This window comes from Dipodomys merriami, unplaced genomic scaffold, assembly GCF_024711535.1.
Source record: "Dipodomys merriami isolate MVZ:Mamm:240054 unplaced genomic scaffold, mDipMer1.0.p SCAF_30, whole genome shotgun sequence".
Taxonomy (NCBI): Eukaryota; Metazoa; Chordata; class Mammalia; order Rodentia; family Heteromyidae; genus Dipodomys; species Dipodomys merriami.
In genome coordinates, this window is record NW_027204493.1 from 14433695 (window position 1) to 14458662 (window position 24968).

The following is a 24968-nucleotide window of genomic DNA, read 5'->3' on the forward strand; positions in this document are numbered from 1 at the left end:
GTTTTAAGGTATGTTTAATCATTAGACATGTAGTTGATTCAGTAACTAGACTTAAATACATATTTAAAAGATTTGCTTAGAGAAGATAAGAATTGAATTTGTAAGATACTCTGACAATTCAAAGAGAGTTTAAACAGTGACATTGATTTATAACTCCAATGGTATGTTAAAAATGAGTAAAAATGAGTATAATCATGAACCTGTATATGGCTAACAGATTTTTATGTTTAAAAATTATTAAAATTAAAAATACCTTAAGAGCATCTTATGCTGAGAACCATAGGCTTTAAGTAGAATATTTAAAAGAAATTTACTGTGTAGAAGAACATATTCAAAGCGTTTTAATAAAGAAGTGTGGATCCTGATAATTCCTTTTTTTTGGGTCTGGTTGTGGGCCTGAACTCTGGGCCTGGCCACTGTCCCTCAGCTCTTTAGCTCAAGGCTAGTGCTCTACCACTTGAGCCACTGCGCCACTTCCGGCTTCTTTCTTTTTGCTTATGTGGTGCTGAGGAATCGAACCCAGGGCCTCATGCATGCAAGGCAGGCGCTCTACCACCGAGCCACCTTCCCAGCCCCGATCCTGATAATTTCTGTTGGTACATTTTGCTAATTCCTCATCATGTTTTCTTAAAGATTATGAGCAGTAGTTTTTGTCTGTAAAATTAAAATAGAATAGTTGTACGAAAAAGATTAAAAGGTGATCCTTCCACTTCACTTTCCAGAAATGTCCATGAGGACACACTACTATAAATCATGGGTTCTTACTCAAGACCTTGGAGCTCAAAGCTGGTGCACTACCAGTTAAGCCATAGCTCCACTTCTGGATTTTTGATGGTCAGTTGGAGATAGTCTCACTGACTTTGCTGTCCAGGCTGGCATCAAACTGTGTTTTTTAGATCTCAGCCTCTTGAGGGTTATAGGCTTGAGCCACAGTCCTTGACTTGTGGGTTCTTTTTATAAAGAAAAAGTTATTAATGAATTTTGTCATTCATGTATCATTCTTTTAATAAGTGGTGTGGTATGTCTGGCCTGAGGACTGTTTACAAGGACCCCAAAATCATTTAGTACATGACAGGAGATAGACCTGTAAGCTTTTTGTATACTTCTTATAGCATGCTGGTGGCTATCTGCCTATATTCATAATTTTGTGTGGCCCATAAATGTTCTAAATGCCCAAATGGCCCTTGGTTAAAAACAAACAAACAAACAATAAAAAGTTCGCCATCCCTACAAAAGAATGAGTACCATTATTTTGGATTTGATAAAGTATTATCTTCTTTGCTGTTGATGAATACTTAGTACTTCAGTGACTTGTACATACATTTTTGTGTGTGTGCGCCTAAACCAGCTGTTTTTGTTGATGAAATCTCAGTTGAATTTAGAAATTCTGTGACTCTGACCTCCTCTTAGAAATCTTAATGGCAAAAGGGTACCCAGAATTACATAATTATCAGTAAAATTGCCAGGAAATACGTGGTTAGAAAAAGATTGTACAGCCAAATCCTTTAGAACAATTGAATTCTTTCCAGTTACCATCACTAGAATGAAAGAAGAGTTATTTTCCCTTAATTAAAATAGTACTAAAAAATTTTATATACAAAGTACTGGGATATATCTGGAAATATCATCTTGTCTTATTTAGTAGGTCTCACTTGGAAATTATGACTATTTTTTCAAGCTTAAAATATATGATTGCTTATTATATATTGTATAATTATATCATAATTATATAATTGATTATGTATTTAGGCCTTATTTGCCACAGAGACTTTTGCTATGGGAATTAATATGCCAGCCAGAACTGTGTTGTTTACAAATGCTCGTAAATTTGATGGGAAGGATTTCCGATGGGTGAGTAGAGTTATTTATATGTTGAAATATTTTTTACTGTTTTTCAAATGTGGCTTTGGCTTATATAATTATTAAAATTTGCATCCCCAGATACTTAATGAGCTTGTACCTGAGTTGATATAGATAGAAACTTCCTAATCTGAAAATTTCTGATACTTCAAAATCCAAAATGTGATTTCCTAATGATTTTTTTAATTTTATGGCAGCTTGGGTTTTAGGTATTCAGACTTAGAGATGCTCAACTGATAAAGTATTTGTAAATATTCTCAGTACCAAATTCTGAATACTTCTAGACTGATGCATTTCTGATGATAATCAATCTGTACAAGAAGTTACCAAGGATAAACTTTGGATTTCTTTTTTTTAATTGTTGTTATAAAGGTGATGTAAAGAGGGGTTACAGTTATATAAGTCAGGTAAAGAGACCATTCCTTTTTGGATAATGTCTCCTCTTCCCTTATACTCTCTCAGAAACTTTGCATTTCTTGTTTCTATCCTAGCCCCCTTCTCAAATAAAATTCCTTTAGGCAAAGAAGTTTGGTGACAGGCAGTAAGTGTATAAATGATTTCTAAATGTTTAAAACATTTTTAAAATGGAATTTTCATTTAACATTTAGAGTGTTTACAATACTTCTACTAAAACAGCTGTGGTTTTAGCTCATTATTTTCTTTAGTATAAAATAGTAGTTATAGTAGAGTTATTCACTTACAATGGAATTGCTCTTTTCCAGCTTGGAAGAAAGGAGACAAAATTGGGAGCATGAGTGAAGTTATTAAGCTGGGATGTAAAGTAAATGTTTAATACAGAGGCAACTACTTTATTATCAAGGAGTTTACCATATTAAAATATGGATTTAAAGATCTTCTTAGACATGAGGGTACTAAAGTAAAAACAACAAAACTAAAAGTAATCCCAGCTTTAAAGAATTTAGTACGGGTGAAGTTGATGGACATGGAAGATGTCTGTCATGTTACATCTAAATATTAGAGATGCTCTGAAAGCATCTATAAGAGAGATTCAACATAAGAAATGCAATCAGTTGAATATAATGGTTCATAAAATTAATAGAGAAAACAGTCGTTAAAATAAGAAACAACAACAAATTAGGGGTTCTCCAGGCAGACAGTAGAACAATGGTAGGGGTAAAAGGTGATGTTCGAAAGATTTCTAGTTTGAGTGTCCAATGTGAACCATAGACTCACATAGTCTTCAGTTTGGTTAAGTCCTTGAAATTAGTGATTGTTATCTGCTTAGAGACATTTCTAACAATCCTCAAAACTATGAAAAGTACTCATGGTAAAACTATAAAAACTAAAACTATAAAAAATATAAAAATTATGGTTTATTCTAAATTGTGTGGATACTGTACGGAAGAGAAGTAGTTAACCACTAAGTCTTTTGTAACTTATTCATTGGCATCCTATGTCCTTTTGTGGGTGGCACATGATTTCTGGGTTAAAAGTAAATGGATAGCTAATTTTTTTTCTTAATTAGTAAGTTTTTTTTTATTGTGAAAATACTGTTCAGAGGGGTTACAATCACATGAGCAAGGTGATGAGTACATTGCTTATCAAGCATTGTTGCCTCCTCCTTTGTTTTTCCCCTATCATCCCTGCCCTCCCATCTCCACAACTATACTCTTGTCCCCCTCCCAAGTTTGGATAGCTAAATTTAACAAAGCACTGTTTTCTTCATGATTCAAGATCACAAGATCACAATTAAAATTTCAAAAATCATGATGTCCTACAAGGTATTGATACACTAGATCCTATTCAGATTTTTACTGGTCTGCATATATAAGGTTGGCTATTTGGTTATGGTATTTTTATCTTCAGTTTTCCTGATTTTTAGGTTATTAGGAGTGTTTTTTGGGGGTTTGTGTAGTTGGGGCTTGAACTCTGGGCCTGGGTGCTGTCCCTGGGCTCTTCGGCTCATGGCTAGTGCTCTAACACTTGAGCCACAACAACACTCTAAGAGTATTTTTTGATGCTATTAGTAGTATATGTCTAATAGCATGGTGTTTCTTAGCTCTTTTTGAGGCACTTTTTTTTTTTTTTTTCAAACAGAGCCTAGACTGTGCTCCCAGAAGAAAAGTTCCCAGTGTTCAGGTGGTTTGTTGCTGCCCTAAAAACCTATATATAGAAGGGTTATCAACCTTTCTCACTGGATTGTTCTTAGAAACAGAGGAACTCTACCAATCCTCAAGGATACATACCAAGAATTATGTTTTTCTTTTGAGGTGCTAATTTTATATGAATTTCATTTTGCAGATTCAGAAAGTTAAATATAATAAATCAGAAGTGATATTTGATTTTATTTTTGCTTTTCTTAGACTTTGCAATTTTTTCAGAATATCTAGCTGAAAGATATTTCTTTTTTTTTTTTTTTTTTTTTTTTGGTCGGCCGTGAGGCTTGAACTCTGGGCCTGGGCGCTGTCTCTCAGCTCTTCAGCTCAAGGCGAGCGCTCTACCACTTGAGCTACAGCGCCACTTCCAGTTTTCTGGTGGTTTATTGGAGATAGGAGTCTCACGGTCTCTCCTGCCCGGGCTGGCTTTGAACCACGATCCTCAGATCTCAGCCTCCTGAGTAGCTAGTATTACAGGCGTGAGCCACCAGCGCCTGGCTGAAAGATATTTCTTATATAGTGACTTAGACATATTTCCTGATAGCTGGGCATATTTGTAACACAAAAAAATGAGCTAGTTGTAAATAAATAGTAAAGTATAAATAAAAAGTAATTGGCTCATGTTAAGGTTACTTCATTTGGAGCTAGAATTTAATTTTGTAATATTCTCAACTGTTTTATACTTTTGTGTTTTTATTTAAGCTCTCAAAGTTTTTGAGCATTCACTTTTTGGAATATATAACTTGTACTTGAGGTTTTCACAGTAAAAGAAAATTTATGAATATATGTTTTTCCAGATTTTTTCCTAAACCTGATATATTCAACATGTCCATTTAGATTTCCTCTGGTGAATACATTCAGATGTCTGGTCGTGCTGGAAGGAGGGGAATGGATGATAGAGGAATTGTAATTCTCATGGTAGATGAAAAGATGAGCCCAACAATTGGAAAACAGCTACTTAAGGTATTTGAGTTAAGGTTCTATGCTTTTATCAAAAATTACAGAAATTTTATCTGCTTTAAAATTAGGTCACTTCAGATACCTGTCTAAATAGATGAGTTATGATGTTAAACTCTTTGGGCTTGGAGATATAGAAGAGGGTGACTACTTCAAACACTGATAAATCTTGAGTTAGGTGATAATGGCTAGGTCATGCTTATAAATCTAGCTGAGAATGAGAGGGTTATGATTTGAGGCCAACCTGGATAAGAAAGTTTGTGAAATACCTTCTCAACCAATTGCTTGGTACATTTGCTTGGACCTGTCATCCTAAAACAATTGGGAGGCTGAGAGTAGGAGGATTGAGATGCCAGCCCAGCTCAAGGAGAAAAAATAGATTTTGCAAGGAAGGGAATCTGGATGAATTGGCACATACCTCTTAACCCCTTCAAAGACTCAGAATCTAAAATACGTGTCACAAGGCCAAACTCTCATCCAGGCAGAAAATGAGCCCTATCACAGTAATCACCAATGAAAAACAGGGCTGGTGGCAACTGTTCTAGCTATGGAGAACTTGTCTAGTAAGTCCAAGGCTCTAGTTCAAATAGTACTGTCCAAAACAAAAACACTGATCTCTTATATTCTATTTCATCAAACAAGCAAGGAGTAGCCCCAAAGAAGGCATGTGAAAGTCTCCAGAAAGAACCAGAAATCCTTAGTTTACCTTCAATTTAAGATGCTTCTATATTGTCTCTGCTGCATAAGTTACTGTTTGCAACTGTATTTTACATTAAATTATTTTTTATTAACTCATCATTAGCCTACCCCTTGTTCGATATAGCCACATTTAGGAGGATAATAAAGTAATTCTCAAAGTATAGGGAAAGAATGGTCTATAAATTCAGATACAACATATTAACAATTTTAAGCACTTTTATCATTTTTATAAATAAAATAGGTTACACTCCAGTAATGATGGTAAACCTTAGTTGCTTACAGTTTTATTTCATCTGTTGGTTGTTCATTGCAGTTGATAGAGCAAGTTCTGCTTATCCTTATTGTTTAACAGCCAGCCGGAACAACTGTTTGAACATTAGCAGTCAGTTCTAGAGGGGAAAAGTAGTTTTTTATACATGCAGGTAAGTCCTAGATTAGGAAGTGGCATGTCACTTTCCTCTGAAGTTTACTAGTTTCACTCACTGAAGGATCAGAAAGGGCAATCCTGTTGAAAAGGCAGAAGATTTAATTATATTTCGCAGGTTTTTTTAGCCAATATTATCTTAGTAGGTTTGTTCTTTTCTCTTTCTCTACCTTTTGTGGGGGTGGGTGAGAATGTTGTTTGCCACATGTTCTTGTAGCTCAGCCTTGCCTTGAACTGGTAATCCTCTTGCCTCTGCTCTGGAATGTTGGGATTATAGGAGTACAACACTATGCACAATTTAGTATTTCTTAATAGATTAAATGATTAAGTAGTAAAGTCAATTAGAGATAAAATAGATTGTGTAAATCTGTTTGAAACACCTACAAAATTGACATGCTTTTTCTCTTGTAGGGTTCAGCTGATCCACTAAATAGTGCTTTCCATTTGACCTACAATATGGTTTTGAATTTATTGCGTGTAGAAGAAATTAATCCTGAGTATATGCTAGAAAAATCTTTCTACCAGTTTCAGCATTATAGAGCCATTCCAGGTGTAGTAGAGAGTAAGTATGAAATTACCATAGTAGAGCTTGTTTAAGCAAACAACAGAAGAACTGAATTATTGGTGTTGTGGCCTTGTTTTTTTTCCTAGTAAGGCAAACCTTAGTCTTTACATAAAGGACTATCTATCTACAGTCTGGTATTTATAGACTAGAACATGTCAAATTGTGGTATATTTTTAGAAAAGAAACTACTAGTGTATTAAAAATTGACTGGTCTGGAGCATGTACATATTAGTCTTGACCTTTCACCTTTTCTTATTATACAAATGCCATAACATAAGCTTATTAATGATTAAGAAATGCAGAGCTTTAACTTGAATTTGAAATTGAACGTTTTTAGAATTTCCAGCCCCTAATATTTAATTTCTCAAGTCCATAAATCTTGTCATAGCGGGCAGTATAATAAATCATGGGGAGCTGATTATAAACAAAATAGAGACAAAGATTTAAACTGTTGTTTAGATAAATCATTAAAAAATGCAGTCATTGTAAAAAAATAATTAAGGATGACATTGGTTAAGATATATATTGTACTTATAACCTGACTTATGGAATTCTAACTTATTTGTAGAGCCACTAAATAATAAAATTTTTAAAAAACCAAATAAAAATAAGGAACTAGAATTTTTTTACAAACAGCTTAGTGTTTATCACCCATTTCCTCCCTCCCCCCATAAAAACCCTACAAGATCAAAATTTATGTACCTTGGATTTGGGTTTGAATAACAGGTATTGAAATCAGATTAGAACTAAAAAAGGAAATTCAATAATATTACTACATGTAGAAATTTCAGGTGTTACTGAAGCAAATAAAATAGAAAGCAATAGAGAGGGTTAGTATGATTAAAATATAATATATGCATACGTTAAATACTATGGTGCAACCCCTTGGTAAATTAATATGAGTTTTCACAATGAATGACAGGAAAGTAATACAGGTTCAGCAGTAGGAGGGAAAGGGCTAAGAAAGTGGGTGAATGAGGATGAATATTGTCCACATAGTATGTGGATGGATATGGTCCACATATGTATGAAATGGAACAATGAGACTCATTGAAATGTTAAATTTTCTGTTGATACGAATTTTACCATAATAGAAATAGTTTGTTAATAATTGCTTGATGCTTTCATGGAATGAATGAAAAAGCAAAGTCAGTACTTAGAGGAGCAAGTTTAGGACAGGGCATGGAAATAGACAATCAAATATAAGGATAGAAGGACAGGAAGAATCAAAGAAGGTACAACCTTAATGAGGGGAAGGAAAATAGACACTTAGCCTTACAGTCATCTCTGAACAATTTTTCCTCCAAAATTCTATTGTAATTATGCAAAATGACTTTAGTTTTTGCAGTTGTAGAAATACTAGATACCTTGTGTATAATTTATGTACGGTATATAATATTTTTGATATTTTTCATGTGTTCCCAATTTACAGAGGTAAAGAACTCAGAAGAACAGTATAATAAAATAGTAATTCCCAATGAAGAAAGTGTAGTCATTTATTACAAGATTAGACAGCAGCTTGCCAAACTAGGTAAAGAGATTGAAGAATATATTCATAAACCTAAATATTGCTTACCATTTCTACAGCCTGGTCGTTTGGTAAAGGTATGTATGTCATTATTTTATAGAATACTTGAACATTCCAGTATTTCTATTTAACATTCTGATATTTTATCTTGAGAAAATGTTTTTAGTTACAATAGTTGTCTTATATTACCTGTTTCATATGGCTTGTCTCAGACTTTCAATCACTACTGGTTTTCATGTGAGGGAATATAAGTTATAGTTTTGGAATTATAAAATTTTCTAATTTTGAAATGCTACCACCAAATAACGCAGTTTTAGATCCTATATAAGCTCATTAGATAGAAAAGACTTAAAATATTAAAACAAATAACATTTGTCATTTTTAGCATTTATTTGCCAATTTGAGAGATTCCTGTTCCTGCTGTTCATAGGATCCTGTGAAATCTGGTGATTTTTGTTTGTAATACCCTATTCCTTAGATCTAGAAATGATATAAAGATTGGAGAAATGGCTCAGATAGTAGAGCACCGATTAGGGAGCAAAAGTGTCAGATACTGAGTTCAAGTCCCTGTCTGGGAGAGGGGAGGTGGAATCTTAACAGTGATGTTTGTTTAAAAATTAAGAAAATTAGGTGCTGGGAAGGTGGCTCAGTGGTAGACTGCTTGCCTTGCATGCATGAGGCCCTAGGTTTGATTCCTCAGCACCACATAAACAAAGGTTGGAAGTGGCACTGTGGCTCAAGTAAGTGGTAGAGCGCCAGCCTTGAGCTGAAGAGCTGAGGGACAGCGCCCAGGCCCAGAGTTCAGGCTCCACAACTGACAAAAAAAAGAAAAAATATTAAGAAAATTAAATTTTTACTGGCCTACAATATACATATAAGGCTATAATTTTTCTGGATATGAACATTTTTGTTTCTCTTATTTTCAGGTAAAGAATGAAGGAGATGATTTTGGCTGGGGAGTAGTGGTAAATTTCTCAAAAAAGTCAAATGTTAAGGTAAGCTGTTATTATTAAAGTAGAATTGCATATATATTTTGAATTAAAGGGTTTTTTTTTTTTTTCAGACTCATAAAATTGGTTTAAGTAGTAATAGTGTACCTTAAGAAAAGTAGTATCGAGTTGGGCTACCAGTGGCTCATGCCTGTAATCCTAGCTACCCAGGAGGCTGAGATCTAAAGATCGGTTTATAGCCATCTGGGGCAAGAAGGTCCAGGAGACTCTTATCTCCAATTAATCACCCGAAAACCAGAAGTGGTGCTGTGGCTCAAGTAGTAGAGCATTCACCTTGAGCTGAAGAGGTGAGGGACAGTGCCTAGGCCCAGAGTTCAAGCACCATGACTGACCAAAAAGAAAAGGAATTCCATAGGCATTCCAAAGGAATGCCATAGGAATTCATTTTATGAATGATTGTAAATTTTATTCTTGAAGCAATGTGATTATTTCCCAACAATGAAAAGGAATTTTTATTTCATGACAATTGAGATTTTTTTTCTTCTATCCATTTGTTTTGTTTTATTTTGGTTATCTTACTCTTGATTAATTCCAAAAGAATTCACTTTTGATACTTGCAGATTAGAATCCTCCTTCAAATACAGGTTAGAAACTTGAAAAAAGATTAGAAGAACTGGTCAGTTTTTCTTAATCTGTCTAAATGGAGCTAATAAAAAAGTTGGTTTTAGTTATTATTTATATAAATATTTTAAAAGATTACTATCCATAAAGTCAAGCATTATCCTGTCAATTTATTAGAAGAGTGACTATTTTGAAATAAGTCAGCCTTTATACACCTGATTTCTCTAGCTGCAGTAAGCACTATGAGATAAGCTTTATACTAAGTAACCTGAAGTAAGACAGCTTGAGTCCCCAAGCCTGTTTTTTTAATCACTAAAATACATTTTGCATTAGATATTATACACATTCTTTTAAAGTGGACTAGTCTATGGTTTTCTTGTCTTTTAACTTCTTTGTGCATCTGTGTTGAGGCAAGTAGGAATTAAGTTTTGGAACTGAAAGCTAGTGAGGGAAAATGCAGTCAAGAATCTAGTGTATTATTTCACACCCATATTTACAGGAAATACAACTCTGTAGGTTTTTCCTGTCTATCTGGATTTGGTATTTGAAATCCTGGTCTCAGAGAAGAGCTTAGGGTATGAGCTTATTTACACATTGTGGAATTAGGTCAGAAAATGCATCATATACAGAAGACTTTGTTTCCTCTCTTAAAATATGACTATCACTGAGTCTCCTTAGCAAGAGCTGACAGTTGGTCATAACAATTTGTTTATCTCATTGGCTATAAAATTAATTCCATTTCATAAAATTCATCTTAAAAACTATTTAAATATCTCATTGTTTATAAAATTAAACATTTAATAATGACTAGATATATGTATATGTATACACATATATTTGCATATGTAGATGTATATACATATATGTGCATTATATATACATAAAATTAGAAGAAATCATCAACAACAGAAAAGGAGTATTTCCAAATCATACACATTAGACACATAAAACATTGGATTATATATCTACATAGATTAAATTATATTAGATACATATATACATATATACACATGTATACACATATGTATGCATGTGTGTATACAAACCAAATTATCTTTGTAGATAAACTCATCCAAGTCAAAAATACTAACCATCTTTAGTTTATGTCTAAACCATGCTGAAGAATGTTTTTGAGACTTCTTCCTAAATATACTTTAAGTTACGCTGAAAAAAAAAATTAGTTCTTTTGGAGTGGAAAATGGAGCTTACACTTCCTTTGAGGAAATTTGAACTCAGTGATTTAATGCTATTGTGATTATGTTTATGGTTTGATTTGGAAATGTTTTGCTTTTGCTCATCAGCGGTAGTTGTCTGCAGAAACAGGTTATAGATATTCATTGTTATTTTTTGACATATTGTTATTGTTAATATCCTGGGCATTCTCCCCCTCAGTCAGTGTAACCTTTAATCTATTTTTTGCAAAAGAGATCATTTAGATAGTTTATTAAATGTGGGGAAAATTCTTTTTAAAACAAAAGGATTTATTTAGTTTGAAATACACTCCTCTGAAACAAGTTAGTGTAGTATGCGTCTGTAGTCTGAGATCTTTAGAATAATGGATTTATTAGAATGTAGGTGACTAAATAACTTAAAATGATGTGAAATCCTGTTATAGAAGTGCCAGTATAGTCAGCAATAAAATAATCAATTGTGGATATTTTTTCCCCCTTGGTTTTCGAGCTTGAATTCAGGGCCTGGATGCTATCCCTGAGCTTTTTTGCTGAAGGCCAGTACTCTACGTCTTTGAGCCACAGCTCCACTTCCAGTTTTCTAGTGATTAATTGGAGATATTAATCTCATGGACTTTCTTGCCAGGGCTGGCCTCAAACCTCAGTCCTCAGATCTCAACCTCTGGAGTAGCTAGGATCACAGTGCCCAGCATCAATTTGTTTTGTATGTTTAATTTGCATGATTGGAGTAGAATTTTTTTTTTTCTTTTGGTCGTGGGGCTTTGAACTCTGGGCCTGGGCGCTGTCCCTGTGCACTTCAGCTCAAGGCCAGTGCTGTACCGCTTGAGCCATAGCACTACTTCTGGTTTTCTAGGTTTATTGGAGATAAGAGTCTCACAGACTTTCCTCCCAGGCTGCTTTGAACCATGATCCTCAGATCTCAGCCTCCTGAGTAGCTAGGATTACAGGTGTGAGCCACCGGCACCCGGCTCTAGAATCATTTTCTGTTATTGATGGTTTCTTTTCAGTTTTTTTCCTAATTCTGGCAGACTATAATAAACTAACCATTTGGAACTTAAAAGGTGATATTTATATCACAGCTGGCAGTAGTCTATTAAATGAGGATTCATAAATACTGAGTTATTGCTGTGTTTTCTAATCCAGTGGAAAACACTGAAAGATGCAGAGTGACAACTTTCACTTTATAAAAGAATTATGCACTACATATTATGTGCTAGTTATCATGCTAGATGTCAGAAAGTAGGTCATACACATATGATATTTGTGTACTAGTTTCAAGGAGTTAATCTTCCTTTTTCCCATTTTCCTAGCCTAATTCTGGTGAACTGGATCCTTTATATGTAGTAGAAGTACTTCTGCGCTGTAGCAAGGAGAGTTTGAAGAATTCAGCTACTGAGGCTGCAAAACCAGCTAAACCTGATGAGAAGGGAGAGATGCAGGTTTGTACCTTACTTTTCATCTGTAGATTTCAGATTATAAATTATTTATCATCAAGTTATTGTGATTGTAATGAACATACTGTCATAATTTGTAAATGAGAAGTTTAAGATACTTTTATATTCTATTAATAGAATTACCAGTAGGACAATAATAAGATCTTACATGTTAGTGTGTGCTCATGTGCACCAGTACGGGGGTTTGAATTCAGGATCTCATGTCTTGCTTGGCTTTGTCACTCAAGGCTGGTAATTTCCCATTTGAGCTATACTTGCTGTTCTGGCTTTTTGCTGGTTAATTAGAATCTCTTAGATTTGTCTGCTTGAGCTGTCTTTGAACCTTGATCCTTAAATCTTATCCTCCTCAGTAGCTAAAATTACAGGCATGAACTACCAGTACTCAACTTGGAAATTTTAGTTTTCTTTTACCAAGTTTTTGACCAAGTAATTAATGACAAAGAGAAATGGTAATTTAAAATTTTATGTGAAACTAGATTTTTGCTATGGACAGAGATTTTTCATTATTTGTATATGATTTTACAGTTTGAATCCTCCCCTTCATGCTGTTTATTTTACTGTACTGGAAATAATGATTATTGTTTTGGTGATAAAAAATTACTACCAAAGTCTTAATTAAAGTTACTTAATTTATACATGCTTTCAATTAAATGCAAACCATTTGAAAAAGTAATGAAGACAAAACAAAAAAATGAAAGGAAAACATCTGACTTTAACACACGAGATATTTCTTTCTTTTTTCTTTTTTTCTTTTTTTTTTGGGTCTGGTCGTGGGGCTTGAACTCTAGGCCTGGGCGCTGTCCCTCAGCTCTTCAGCTCAAGGCTAGCGCTCTACCACTTGAGCCACAGCGCCACTTCCGGCTTTTTTTTTCTGCTTATGTGGTGCTGAGGAATCGAACCCAGGGCCTCATGCATGCAAGGCAAGCGCTCTACCACTTAGCGACCTTCCCAACCCCGAGATACCTCTTTCTTTAATGCTTTTTTATTTTTAATTTTTTTTATTAGTGGTTCTAGGAATTAACCCCAGTGCCTCATACAAGCTAAGCAGATACTCCAAGTGTGTGGCATATGTACTCGATCTTTTAGGAGTCATATATGTTTAAGAATCTTTGCAGCATCATAGACTTACTTTGGATCAATAGATGATTATGAAACTCAGAAATTGGAATATTTAAAAATTAACAGAACTTAGAAATTGAAATATTTAAGTTAACTTCTTATTGGATATTGGTGGGAATTCTGCCCACCTTTTGATTTTTTTTTTTTAAGTCCTTTGTTTTTCAGAATTGCACCACCAAGAGAAACATGGTGATTTGTTGTTGTTGTTTTTCCTCCTCCTAATATTTATTTTATCCACTGACTCCTTAACTATAAAAGAAGTTACATTTCTTACAGTTTGCCACATATTCACTGTACCTTAAGGGACTTTAAGAGTCCTTGTAACTTGAAATAGCAAAATATGTGGCATTTATGCTTCCTTTCTTATGGTAGACATTGATAATTAGTAAGGTTCTCTTCCATGCTGAACTTCGATTCTTTTCCATGAAAATGATCCAGGCAACCATTACTGTAATGTGTTACTAGCATTTTAGGTGAAGCCTGTTTGTTGTCTTTCTTTAAGCCTTCCTGTCTTGCCTCTTAATCATACTACAATCTTTGTAGTCCTCAGATTCAGTTCAATAAACTTCAGGGAAAAAGTTCTGGTCAAACCTGAGGGTCTTTTACTCCTTTATCACTTTTGTGTATTTTTCCATACCACTTTTAAAATTCCATTTATTTCAGTTTCCACTTCTTAGGAAATTAAGGAGGCAGGCAGGATATAGTAACATGCATTATTAACTTTATTATTAAGTAGTTGGTTAAAGGTTACAATTTAGTAAATCAGGTTATGAGTATACAGTGCTTCTTAATAAGTGTCATCCCTTCATTATTCTCTCCTTTTCCCCGTCTCATCCCTAAAGTAACATGATTTTTTAAAATTTTTAATTTTTTTATTTAAAAATTTTTTTGTTTATGACAGTAAGGGATTGCAGCTTATTGAGAGGGAGCTAATTTGTGCTGCTTCAAAGGCCTATGTGAACATCAAAGATGGATCTTTCTCTGCTACAGCTTTTAATAAATAAATGAAGTGAGCCTTGAAAGAACTTGTAAGGAAAACCTTATTTTGGGAAAGAATGGGACTTTTTTTAGATAAGTGCTGGAAGCAACATACAGGGCATGGAACTCCCCTCTCTATATAAAAACCGTTTCAGGAGTTGGAGGCATGGCTCCAGTGGTAGAGTGCCAGCTAGTGAGCAGAAGTATCAGATACTAAGTTCAAGTTCCAGTCTTGAAAAGCCTCCAGGTTGTCCTATGGTTGAATGACGATGACATTAAAAAAAAAAAAGCAGAGAACTATGTAGGTTAGAACTAGAATACTATTGTGAGGTATAGGAGGTGAAGGTGGGGTTTTCATAATCATCTTTCTCCTCTTTTGAGTATGTGTGATTCCAAACTTGGTGTCAGACTTTATAAGGTGATTTTCCTTTTTAACTTATGGAATATATTCTAGAATTTATTTTTCCAGAGAAGATTATTACAGAGTATGTATAGAAAGAGAAAGAACACATGTGTGCACATGACAGTTCTGGATTGTATTAATTAACAGAGGGTAACAAGTTTAATAGTATGTTCTAAAGATTGCCTGTGACTTGAAAAGTATCTGACCAGGCAGGCACCAGCGCCTCACACCTGTAATCCTCGTAACTCCAGAGCCTGAGAACTGAAAGATGAAGATTAAAGCCAGCTTGAGAAGAAAAGCCTGAGAGACTCCAATTCATTAACAAAATATCAGACTGGAAGAATGACTCAGGGAGCATGGCACCGTCCATAACCAAGAAAGCTGAGCCAAAGTGCAGGGCTCTGCATTCAAGCCCTAGTACCAGCACCAAAAAATAAACTAATTAAAAATAAATTTTACAAAAGTTATCTGCCTGCTACCCTTTATCACAGCTACCTATGGCAATTTAATGAGACTCACAGGAAGTAATGATCATAGTTGCAGGATTTAGGTAGATAATTTGAAGGGGCTGAGAAGATGGCTCAGTGGTAGAGTGCTTGCCTTGCATGCATGAGGTCCTGGGTTTGATTCCTCAGTGCCACATAAGTAGAAGAAAGCCGGAAGTGGCACTGTGGCTCAAGTGGTAGAGCGCTAGCCTTGAGTTGAAGAGCTGAGGGACAGCGCCCAGGCCCAGAGTTCAGGCCCCACGACTGACCGGAAAAAAAAAAAAAGGAAGGTTATAGATCTCAACTATACATTTAGTAGGTAACAACCACTTGAAGATCAAGATACCAGTGGTTGTGTTGGAATGTGATGTAGTACTAGATATAGGGTATACTGTAAATAAAATTGTTAGCCGGGCGCTGGTGGCTCACGCCTGTAATCCTAGCTACTCAGGAAGCTGAGATCTGAGGATCACGGTTCAAAGCCAGCCCGGGCAGGAGAGACCGAGAGACTCCTATCTCCAATAAACCACCAGAAAACCGGAAGTGGCGCTATAGCTCAAGTGGTAGAGCGCTTGCCTTGAGCTGAAGAGCTAAGGGACAGCGCCCAGGCCCAGAGTTCAAGCCCCACGACCGACCAAAAAAAAAAAATTGTTAAACTTTTTTCTTTTTGTGATACCAGGGTTTGGACTCAGGGTTACACAGGTGCTTTATCTACTACTTGGATCACCTCTTTTTACTTTTATTTTCAAATCAATTCTTTTTTTTTTTTTTTTTTTTGCCAGTCCTGGGGCTTGAACACAGGGCCTTGGGCACTGTCCCTGCGCCTCTGTGCTCAAGGTTAGTGCTCTACCACTGGAGCTACAGCACCACTTCCAGCCTTTGCTGTATGTGGTACTAAGGAATCGAACCCAGAGCTTCAAGCATGTGAGACAAGCACTCTGCCACAAAGCCAAAAATTCCAAGCCCTTCACATAGATCCTTGCATTTATGCTCAGGTTGTCCTAGAGTATGATCCTTCTGTTTATACTTCCTGCATAGCTAGGATGACAGCTGTGTACCACCATACTCACCTGTTGGTTGAGATGGTCTCCTAGGTTTTTTTTTTTTTTACTATGGTTGCTTGGAACTGTGATCTTGTTTCTGCTTCCTGAGTACCTAGATTTATAAGCACGAGCCACTGTGCTTAGCCTTCGTTTACTCATTTTTTTAAAAGAAAATTTCTTCCTACGTTGCCCAGGCTAGGGTCCCAAACTCTTAAGGTTGGGCTCCAGTGATACTTAGGCCTCAGCTTTCTGAGTGGCTGAGAGTACAGGCACGCACCACCACTCTCAGCTCGGCAATACAAATTGAAGTCAAATTTTTAATAAAACTTGGATGAACAAATTTAAAATAAGTTGGGGCAATTTTTTAAATGGACAGTTTAATTCTAACATCTCTTCTAGAGACAGTTTCTGTTATTTGCTACTTTTTCTCTTTGTATGGGTGATACTTTCTTTCCTTTGTGTGTATCACTTTTTCTTGAAACCAGAACATTTTAAATAATTGTAGCAACTCTGGATTATTCCAAGTTTCCTAGAGTTAATTTTTGTTGCTATTTGAATAGTTAGTTTATTTTTTGTTTTTTTTTGGGGGGTGGGGGTCTTTTTTGGGGGGGATCTGGTTGTGGGGCCTGAACTCTGGGCCTGGGCACTGTCCCTCAGCTCTTCAGCTTAAGGCTAACGCTCTACCACTTGAGCCACAGCGCCACTTCCGGCTTTTTTCTTTTTGCTTATGTGGTGCTGAGGAATTGAACTCAGGGCCTCAGGCATGCAAGGCAAGCGCTCTACCACTGAGCCACCTTCCCAGCCCTAGTTAGGTTGTTTTTTTTTATTTTATTTTATTTTATTTTATTTGAGAACATACTGTACAGAGGGGTTACAATTACATGGGCAGGATAATGCATACATTTCTTACCAAGCATTGCAGCCTCCTCCTTTGTTTACCCTTCACCTCCCTTCCCAGCCTCCCCCCTCCCCCCCACCCAATCATACCCCCCTTCCCCCCCACTAGGTTGTTTTTGTAAGGTAATCTTTAATCTGTGAGGTGCGTGTCTCTACTGCTTGGCTAGTTTAGTAATTAGGAAGTAATTGATCAGTTCCTTAGTCTTTGATTATGGTCTTAATGCTCACCCAGGGAATTAACATTACCATACTTGTAAATGTGTAATCTCTTGGTCAGATAGGTGACAGCTTTAGGTGTTCCTTGAACTTGCCTGTATGTTTCTAAATTCTAACTTCAAGATTCTTTCTATGGACTTCTTACTCCCCAAATTTTACTTTTAAAAATTTTCATTAACCTTCAGTTTGTCCCAACTACTATTGCTACCATCTCAGATAGCAATAATATTACAATGCCTTTTGATATCTTGGACAACTGCCCCAAAGAAAAATGCTGTTTACACTGAGCAAGTTCAAATAGCGATAGCTGTGGATGTAGTCTTTCAGAGAATGATCTGACAAGTGAAATAATGACAGTACTTTGAAAATGGGGCTTTGAAGTACTTCTGGCCCCATTCTGCCCCCTCCACTGGATGTCAGACTGGTTCTACTATTATTACAGACTTGCTTCTCAAACTACTGTGGAGTCAGGATGTGGAATGGAGTAGGGGAAGTTGAAACAGCACACAGGCCTTGCTTTTCTTAACCAGAAGTCATTTTGGTTGAACAAATGCTCCTTGGACTACTTTAAGATTTGTCAATTTCCAGATTTTACTTTTTTTTCGGTCGTGGGACCTGAACTCTGGGCCTGGGCGCTGTCCCTTAGCTCTTCAGCTCAAGGCAAGCACTCTACCACTTGAGCCACAGCACCACTTCTGGTTTTTTCTGAGTGGTTTATTGGAGATAAGAGTTTCACAGACTTTTCCTGCCTGGGCTGGCTTTGAACCGCCATCCTTAGATCTCAGCCTCCTGAGTAGCTAGGATTACAGGTGTGAGCCACTGGCACCCGGCAATTTCCAGAATTTTGAAGCAGTTAATTTTGACAATTTTTCCTGTGTTCCCGTTGCTTACCAAGGAGAAGACGGGAGGTTTATGGCCTTTTTCACTGGCATTCTCCTGGATAAAGAGAAAATATCTAGTCTGAATAGTTCATTATGACATTATTCAGCACTTCAATTAGAGTTAGATTTCTATTTTTTAATCTACAATTTAATCAGCAACATACTACTTTAAGTAATTTATTTTTGGGCTGCGAAGGTGGCTCAGTGGTAGAGTGCTTGCCTTGCATGCATGAGGCCCTGGGTTCAATTCCTCAGCACCACATAAGCAAAAAGAAAAAAGCCGGAAGTGACACTGTGGCTCAAGTGGTAGAGCGCTAGACTTAAGCTGAAGAGCTGAGGGACAGCGCCCCAGGCCCAGAGTTCAGGCCCCACGACCGGACCCCAAAAAAAAATTTTTATGTGATCAAATCTAGTTGGTTATAAAAATTAGTTTGACTAAAATATTCAAAAGCTATCATGTATTTTAGCTAGTAGTCTTGGTTTGAAGATATCACATTGCTGGAAATTTATTAAGTATATACTAATGTAACTTACTGACATTTGTTATCTACCATATATTTATTTGTTTAGGGGGAAATTGATTCATGAAACATTGCAAAGATCCATAAGGTTTGACCATACAAATACTTCCCACTGTTGGTCTTCTTGGTATTCTGGCAAGTTACCGATAATTGACCACATGATTATTTAGATTCATGTCAACCAGTGGTTGCATCAGGATAAATCTTAATTCTATCAGCACCAGTGCTACATGTCTATAATCCTAGTGACTCAGGAGACTGAGATCTGAAGATCCTGGTTTAAAGCCAGCCCATGCAGGAAAGTCCCTGAGATATTCATCTTCAATTAACCAACAAAAACTGGAAGAAGAGCTGTGCCTGAAATTATGGAGCATAAGCATTGGGTGAATAAAGCTTAGAGATAGGGCCCAGACCCTGAGTTCTACTCTATGAAGTAACTAACAATAAATATTAAAAAAAAAAAAAAAATCAGGGTCTAAGACAAACTGAAGAACTGTTCCAGAGTCAAAGTGATAAAGAGTATTAGTTTGGATTCTTGAAGTGGCAGACAAAAATATTTACATGATCTGTAAAGTTAAAAATATATTGTAGTAATATGTAATGTTTTCTTCATAGGTTGTTCCAGTTTTGGTGCATCTCCTTTCTGCTATCAGCAGCATTAGGCTTTACATTCCTAAAGACCTTCGGCCAGTGGACAATAGACAGAGTGTCTTAAAATCAATACAGGTATGCATGTTAGCTTTATACTTAAATATAAATTTTACATAAATATGAAAAGGGTTTATACCTGAATGTTTTTCATAAAAAATATCACAGCAGGGGCTGGGAAGGTGGCTCAGTGGTAGAGCGCTTGCCTTGCATGCCTGAGGCCCTGGGTTCGATTCCCCAGCACCACATAACCAAAAAAAAGAAAAAAGCCGGAAGTGGAGCTATGGCTCAAGTGCTAGAGCGCTAGCCTTGAGCTGAAGAGCTGAGGGACAGCATCCAGGCCCAGAGTTCAGGCCCCACGACCGACCCCCAAAAAAAAAAAAAAAAAAAAAATCACAGTAGATCTATATTTAAATTCATTCCCTCTGAGTCTGCCAATGAAGTATGTATCATCTAATTTAACTGGTAAATATATATATATATATATATGTATATATATGTATTCTTTTTTATGTCCATGTGCATAGAAACAAAATATTGATTTAGTTTATTCTTACACATTTTGTGTAGGAACTAATTTCATATATTTTGTTTCAGGAGGTTCAGAAACGTTTTCCTGATGGTGTGCCTTTGTTAGATCCCATTGATGACATGGGCATTCAAGATCAAGGGCTAAAAAAAGTCATCCAGAAAGTAGAGGCTTTTGAGCATCGAATGTATTCTCATCCACTTCACAATGATCCCAATTTGGAAACTGTATATACACTTTGTGAAAAAAAAGCTCAGGTATGGCAAAAACTTTATTTTTATAGTTGAGTTCTATGTATTTTACTAAATGTTTTTCATTTTCTTGTTTTAAGGAATGAATAGCAACCTTTTAAATAAACCTTTCAACACAGGAATATCAACCCTTATCAGAAAGTCAATATGATGTTTTACTATTGTTTAATATTTAATTATTTTAAAATTAAAAAAATTAAGATATACTTTATATAGCATAATACATTTTAAAGTATCTTGAAAATCCAAGATTTTTAGTATATTCACAGATGTCTATAACTCCTTACTACTATGTTAATTCTAGAACTTTTTTTCATCATTAAAACAACAAACTTTGAGCCAGGCACTGGTGGCTCACTCCTGTAGTCCTAGCTATTCAGGAGGCTGAGATCTGAGGATCATGGTTCAAAGCCACCAGAAAAGTCCATAAGACTCTGTCTGAAATTAACCACCAGAAAACCAGAAGTGGAACTGTGGCTTCATGTGGTAGAGTGCTATCCTTGAGCAAAAGAGCTCAGGGACAGGGTCCAAGCCTGAGTTGAAGCCCCATGACCCACATAAAAGTCCAACAACTTTGTACCTATTAGCAGTCACTCTGTATTTGTCACCCTTTAGCTTCTGCCAATTATATACTTTATGTCTAAAAAAAAGGAATGATGGGAAAGTAAAGTAAAACAGACTCTGTTGGAGGTGGCTAATGAAGAGAGTCAGTGAGGATGAACATGATTAAAATAATTTGTTTGCATTTATGAAAACAAAACCAAGGATACCTGTTGAAATGGTTTAAGAAAGGCAAGAGTATTTGTTAGAGGAGTGTGGTTGATCAGAATACATTTTATACATGGCTGCAAATGATGTACAAGGAGTTGTACATCTAACAAGTATAGTAATTTAAAAGGAGATGGAGAATGTAGTCAAGCATCTAATAATGTATATCCTACAAAATTTAGAAAAGTAAGGGAAGGGGTAAATTGGTAGGAATCAGTGAAAAAGTTGAAAGGGGTTACATTGATAAAGTCATATTGTACAGGGCTGGGCAGGTGGTTCAGTGGTAGAGTGCTTGCCTTGCATGCATGAGGACCTGGGTTTGATTCCTCAGCACCACATAAGCAGAAAAAAGGTGGAAGTGGCGCTGTGGCTCAAGTGATAGAGCACTAGCCTTGAGCTGAAAGGCTGAAGGGGACAGTGCCCAGGCCCAGAGTTCAGGCCCCAGACCAACAAAAACAAACAAACAAAACATTGTACAGTATTTATAAACTGCTTTGTTAACTGGCAACTCCTCTTTGTACAACTTCTTAAAAATAATAAAAATGTATGAAGCCAAAAAGTCTCATTTACATAAATGTTCACTTTATTATTAAACTTCCTTTACTTTTATATGGCATAGATTGCAGTAGATATTAAATCTGCAAAGCGGGAACTGAAAAAAGCAAGAACTGTCCTACAAATGGATGAGCTTAAATGTCGAAAACGTGTTTTAAGAAGGTTGGGCTTTGCGACTTCCTCTGATGTCATAGAGATGAAAGGACGGGTGGCCTGTGAAATCAGCAGGTAAAATCTGATTCTGCTAGAAAGTTTTAAAAGGAATGGGATTTTAAATAGCATAGTATCTATTAAATGAAAGATGCTAATCTTAAGCAAAAGTCTGTTTTAGATATAAAGGCTTTATACACATTCAGTACTGTGGTTATGCAATTGAGAAACAAGAAAACCTCTTGTATTTTAGTAGTGCACGTAAGCACGGCTAGCCTTTTTATATTTACAAACATTTTTCCACCTTGAGCTGGTCATTATTCCCTAAACAATAAGCTGTTATTTATATAGCTTTTATATTTCACTTTGCTTTATAAATAATCTAGAGATGCCTTAAACTATATGAGAGGATTTCTGTAGGCTATATGCAAATAACCATCCCATTTTATGCAAGAGACTTGAGTATCTTCAAGTTTTGGTATTCGTTGTGATATTTAAAAACAACAATCCTCAGAAACTGAGGAACTACTCTTACTCTTGGTTTTGGTAATCTGTTACCTCATTACAAATGAACTCTCAACTGTTTTGATTTAAAACAACAGTTGCTTTATTTTGTCATGACTTCTGTGTGTCAGAAATTCACTAAGGCCTTGGTTGGATGATTATGACTCAGGATTCCCTGATTGCCTTGCGACTTGTGGTTAAACAGGAATGGTAAAAGGCTGAAGCAACTGAGTAATAGGATGGGTGGATCTCTTCTTCCCTCCCTCATCTGCCTTTCCCTTCTCTCTTTTCCCCTCTCTGTCTTCACATGGGCTACTTTAAGTACCCCGTGATAGTACTGACTAGGCTAAGGGGAAAGTACATCCTGTTTTCTGACCTTGCTTTATCTTTGCTACCTATGGATATCATATAGCATTACTTCCACCACATTCTCATCACAGTTGAATTATAAAGGCTCCTGGAGTCAAATGAAGGACAGTTAGACTCCATCTTTATGGGGAAGAGGCTACTGTCCCCATAGAGGTTTTTGTAATGATTGAATTGTTTATATCTGCACTGTCTTTATAGTGCTCCCTAGCCACATACCACTTGACATGTGGTTATTGAAACTGGTCAAACAACTTAAAATGTTAAATTGTCACATAGGTATAGGGAAGTTTAAGTTCAGCACAGGTTTACAAGGCATTATGGAATAAGAAATGCTGTTGTATTGCTCCAGCCTGTAACCCCATTTACTTGGGAGGTAGAGATTGGGGGATTTGGGTTCAAAGCCAGCCAGACCAAAAAAAAAAAAAAAAAAGTTTTCAAGATTCACTCTTAACTCAAGTCTGGGACAAGGAGATAAACACTTGTCATTCCAGTTCCTTGAGGAAGCATAAGTAAGAGGGTTGCAGTCCGGGCTGGTTCAGGTATGGGGTGACAATCTGTCTTAAAAATAACCAACTTATAAAAAGGGCTGGGATTATTCTCAGGTGGTAGAGTGCCTGCCTAGTAAATGCAAAGCCCTGAATTCAAACCTGTATACTGCTCTCCACCCCCTCAAAAAAACACAAAAAAACAAACAAAAAACTATTGCTACCTTCAAAAACTAAAATTTTACGTCATCCTAAAAGATCAATTGTTTTCTCACATGAGTAATGTTTTCTGCCTTAGGAGCCAGTTTGCATCCGCCCTTAACTTTTGAAAGTCACAGGTTGATATTTTGTCTATGTAATGGTGACCATTTTCGATGCTTAAAAGACAGGATTAAAGCAGCCAAATATTGATGGGCTAGTACCTATTAGAGAAATATTTGAAACCTAGATTTGTATTAACAAGATAGCCATTTTCCTATTTATAGAAGACTATTAATGAGTAGTAACTTGTTGAAATCAAAGGCTTTTACCAATCTTGGTTACATATGCATTAGTTTTGAGATAGTGTCTTGCTTTGTAGCTTGGGTTGGCCTTGAACTTGCAAAGCTTGCCAGGTACTAAGATCATGTTGGCACTTCTGGCATAATATATACTTTGAACACTAAGAAAATAAGCTGCAAAATGTGATCTTCCTGGTATATTCCAAAAAAGTTTGCTTCCAATACTGTATAGATGGTTAGCAAAATGCTTAAAATTAAAAATAATTAAGAGTCCTTTGGTACTAGAAAAAAAAGTACAGATGACTTTTTCCTGGTAAGTTGAGAATTCAAAAATGGTTTTTGAATGACCATTTGCATTTTGATATTTGGCATCTTTTATATGAAATGCCCATTCAACATTTCCTACTTGTATCTTGAAAATATAGTCCTGCTCTTTCCTTTAAATCTTTCTCATTGACTTATTAATATGTTTAATTAAAACCTATATGTTAATGTTATATATGTCTTTGACATTTGAAATTTCTTTTTTTTATGATAGTGCTGATGAACTTCTTCTCACTGAGATGATGTTTAATGGCCTTTTTAATGACCTTTCTGCAGAACAAGCAACTGCATTATTAAGCTGCTTTGTGTTTCAAGAGAATGTAAGTTAATGGATTTATTAATTCATATACTACATAGTTGAGATTAAATAGTATAATAGTTATTTCTTAATTATAACAATACTGTTTCAGCCTTGCACTGATAGCTCACTTCTGTAATCCTAGCTCAGGAGGCTGAGATCTTAGGACTCTGATTTGAAGTCAGCTTGGGTAGGAAAGTCTATGAGACGCTTCTCTCCAATCAACTATCAAAAAGCTAGAAGTGAAGCTGTGGCTCTAGTGGTAGAGTACTAGCCTTGAGCAAAAAAAATGAAGGACAGTGCCCGGGCCCTCAGTTCAAGCCCTAGAACTAGCTCCAAAATTAAAAAAAAAATACTACTATTTAAAGCTTATATATTATAGATTATATATTATAGATACTGTTTGTTAAAAATGAAAGTGACCTTAAACATAATAAAGAATTGAAACAATATAATTAAAATTAATATAATCAGATAATTATTATAATTACCTGATAATACTAAATACATATAAGAGAGTAAGATTTATTTTTGCCAGTCATTACTAATCATATTCCAAGTTTTCAGTTTGTCCTATAACCCAGTTTTGTGGGGTTTTTTTGTTGTTGTTGAAGATCTAGCCCAGTCACATTGTCCTAGAAAGAAAATTGAAATTAGGAAATTAGGAAAATGTAATGAA

At 35.8% G+C, this 24968-nt stretch overlaps 1 protein-coding gene across 1 annotated transcript in view; it reads left to right on the forward strand.

Moving 5' to 3' along the window:
- The window catches only part of Mtrex (Mtr4 exosome RNA helicase), a 57883-nt gene that overhangs the window by 21119 nt on the left and 11796 nt on the right, over positions 1 to 24968 (forward strand). Inside the window, exons 14-23 of the mRNA XM_070041173.1 lie at positions 1750 to 1851; positions 4815 to 4940; positions 6469 to 6619; positions 8055 to 8227; positions 9077 to 9145; positions 12222 to 12350; positions 19524 to 19634; positions 20154 to 20342; positions 21724 to 21887; positions 24206 to 24311. Of these exons, the coding sequence (XP_069897274.1) occupies positions 1750 to 1851; positions 4815 to 4940; positions 6469 to 6619; positions 8055 to 8227; positions 9077 to 9145; positions 12222 to 12350; positions 19524 to 19634; positions 20154 to 20342; positions 21724 to 21887; positions 24206 to 24311 (1320 nt within the window). The remainder of the gene's footprint in view (positions 1 to 1749; positions 1852 to 4814; positions 4941 to 6468; positions 6620 to 8054; positions 8228 to 9076; positions 9146 to 12221; positions 12351 to 19523; positions 19635 to 20153; positions 20343 to 21723; positions 21888 to 24205; positions 24312 to 24968) is intronic.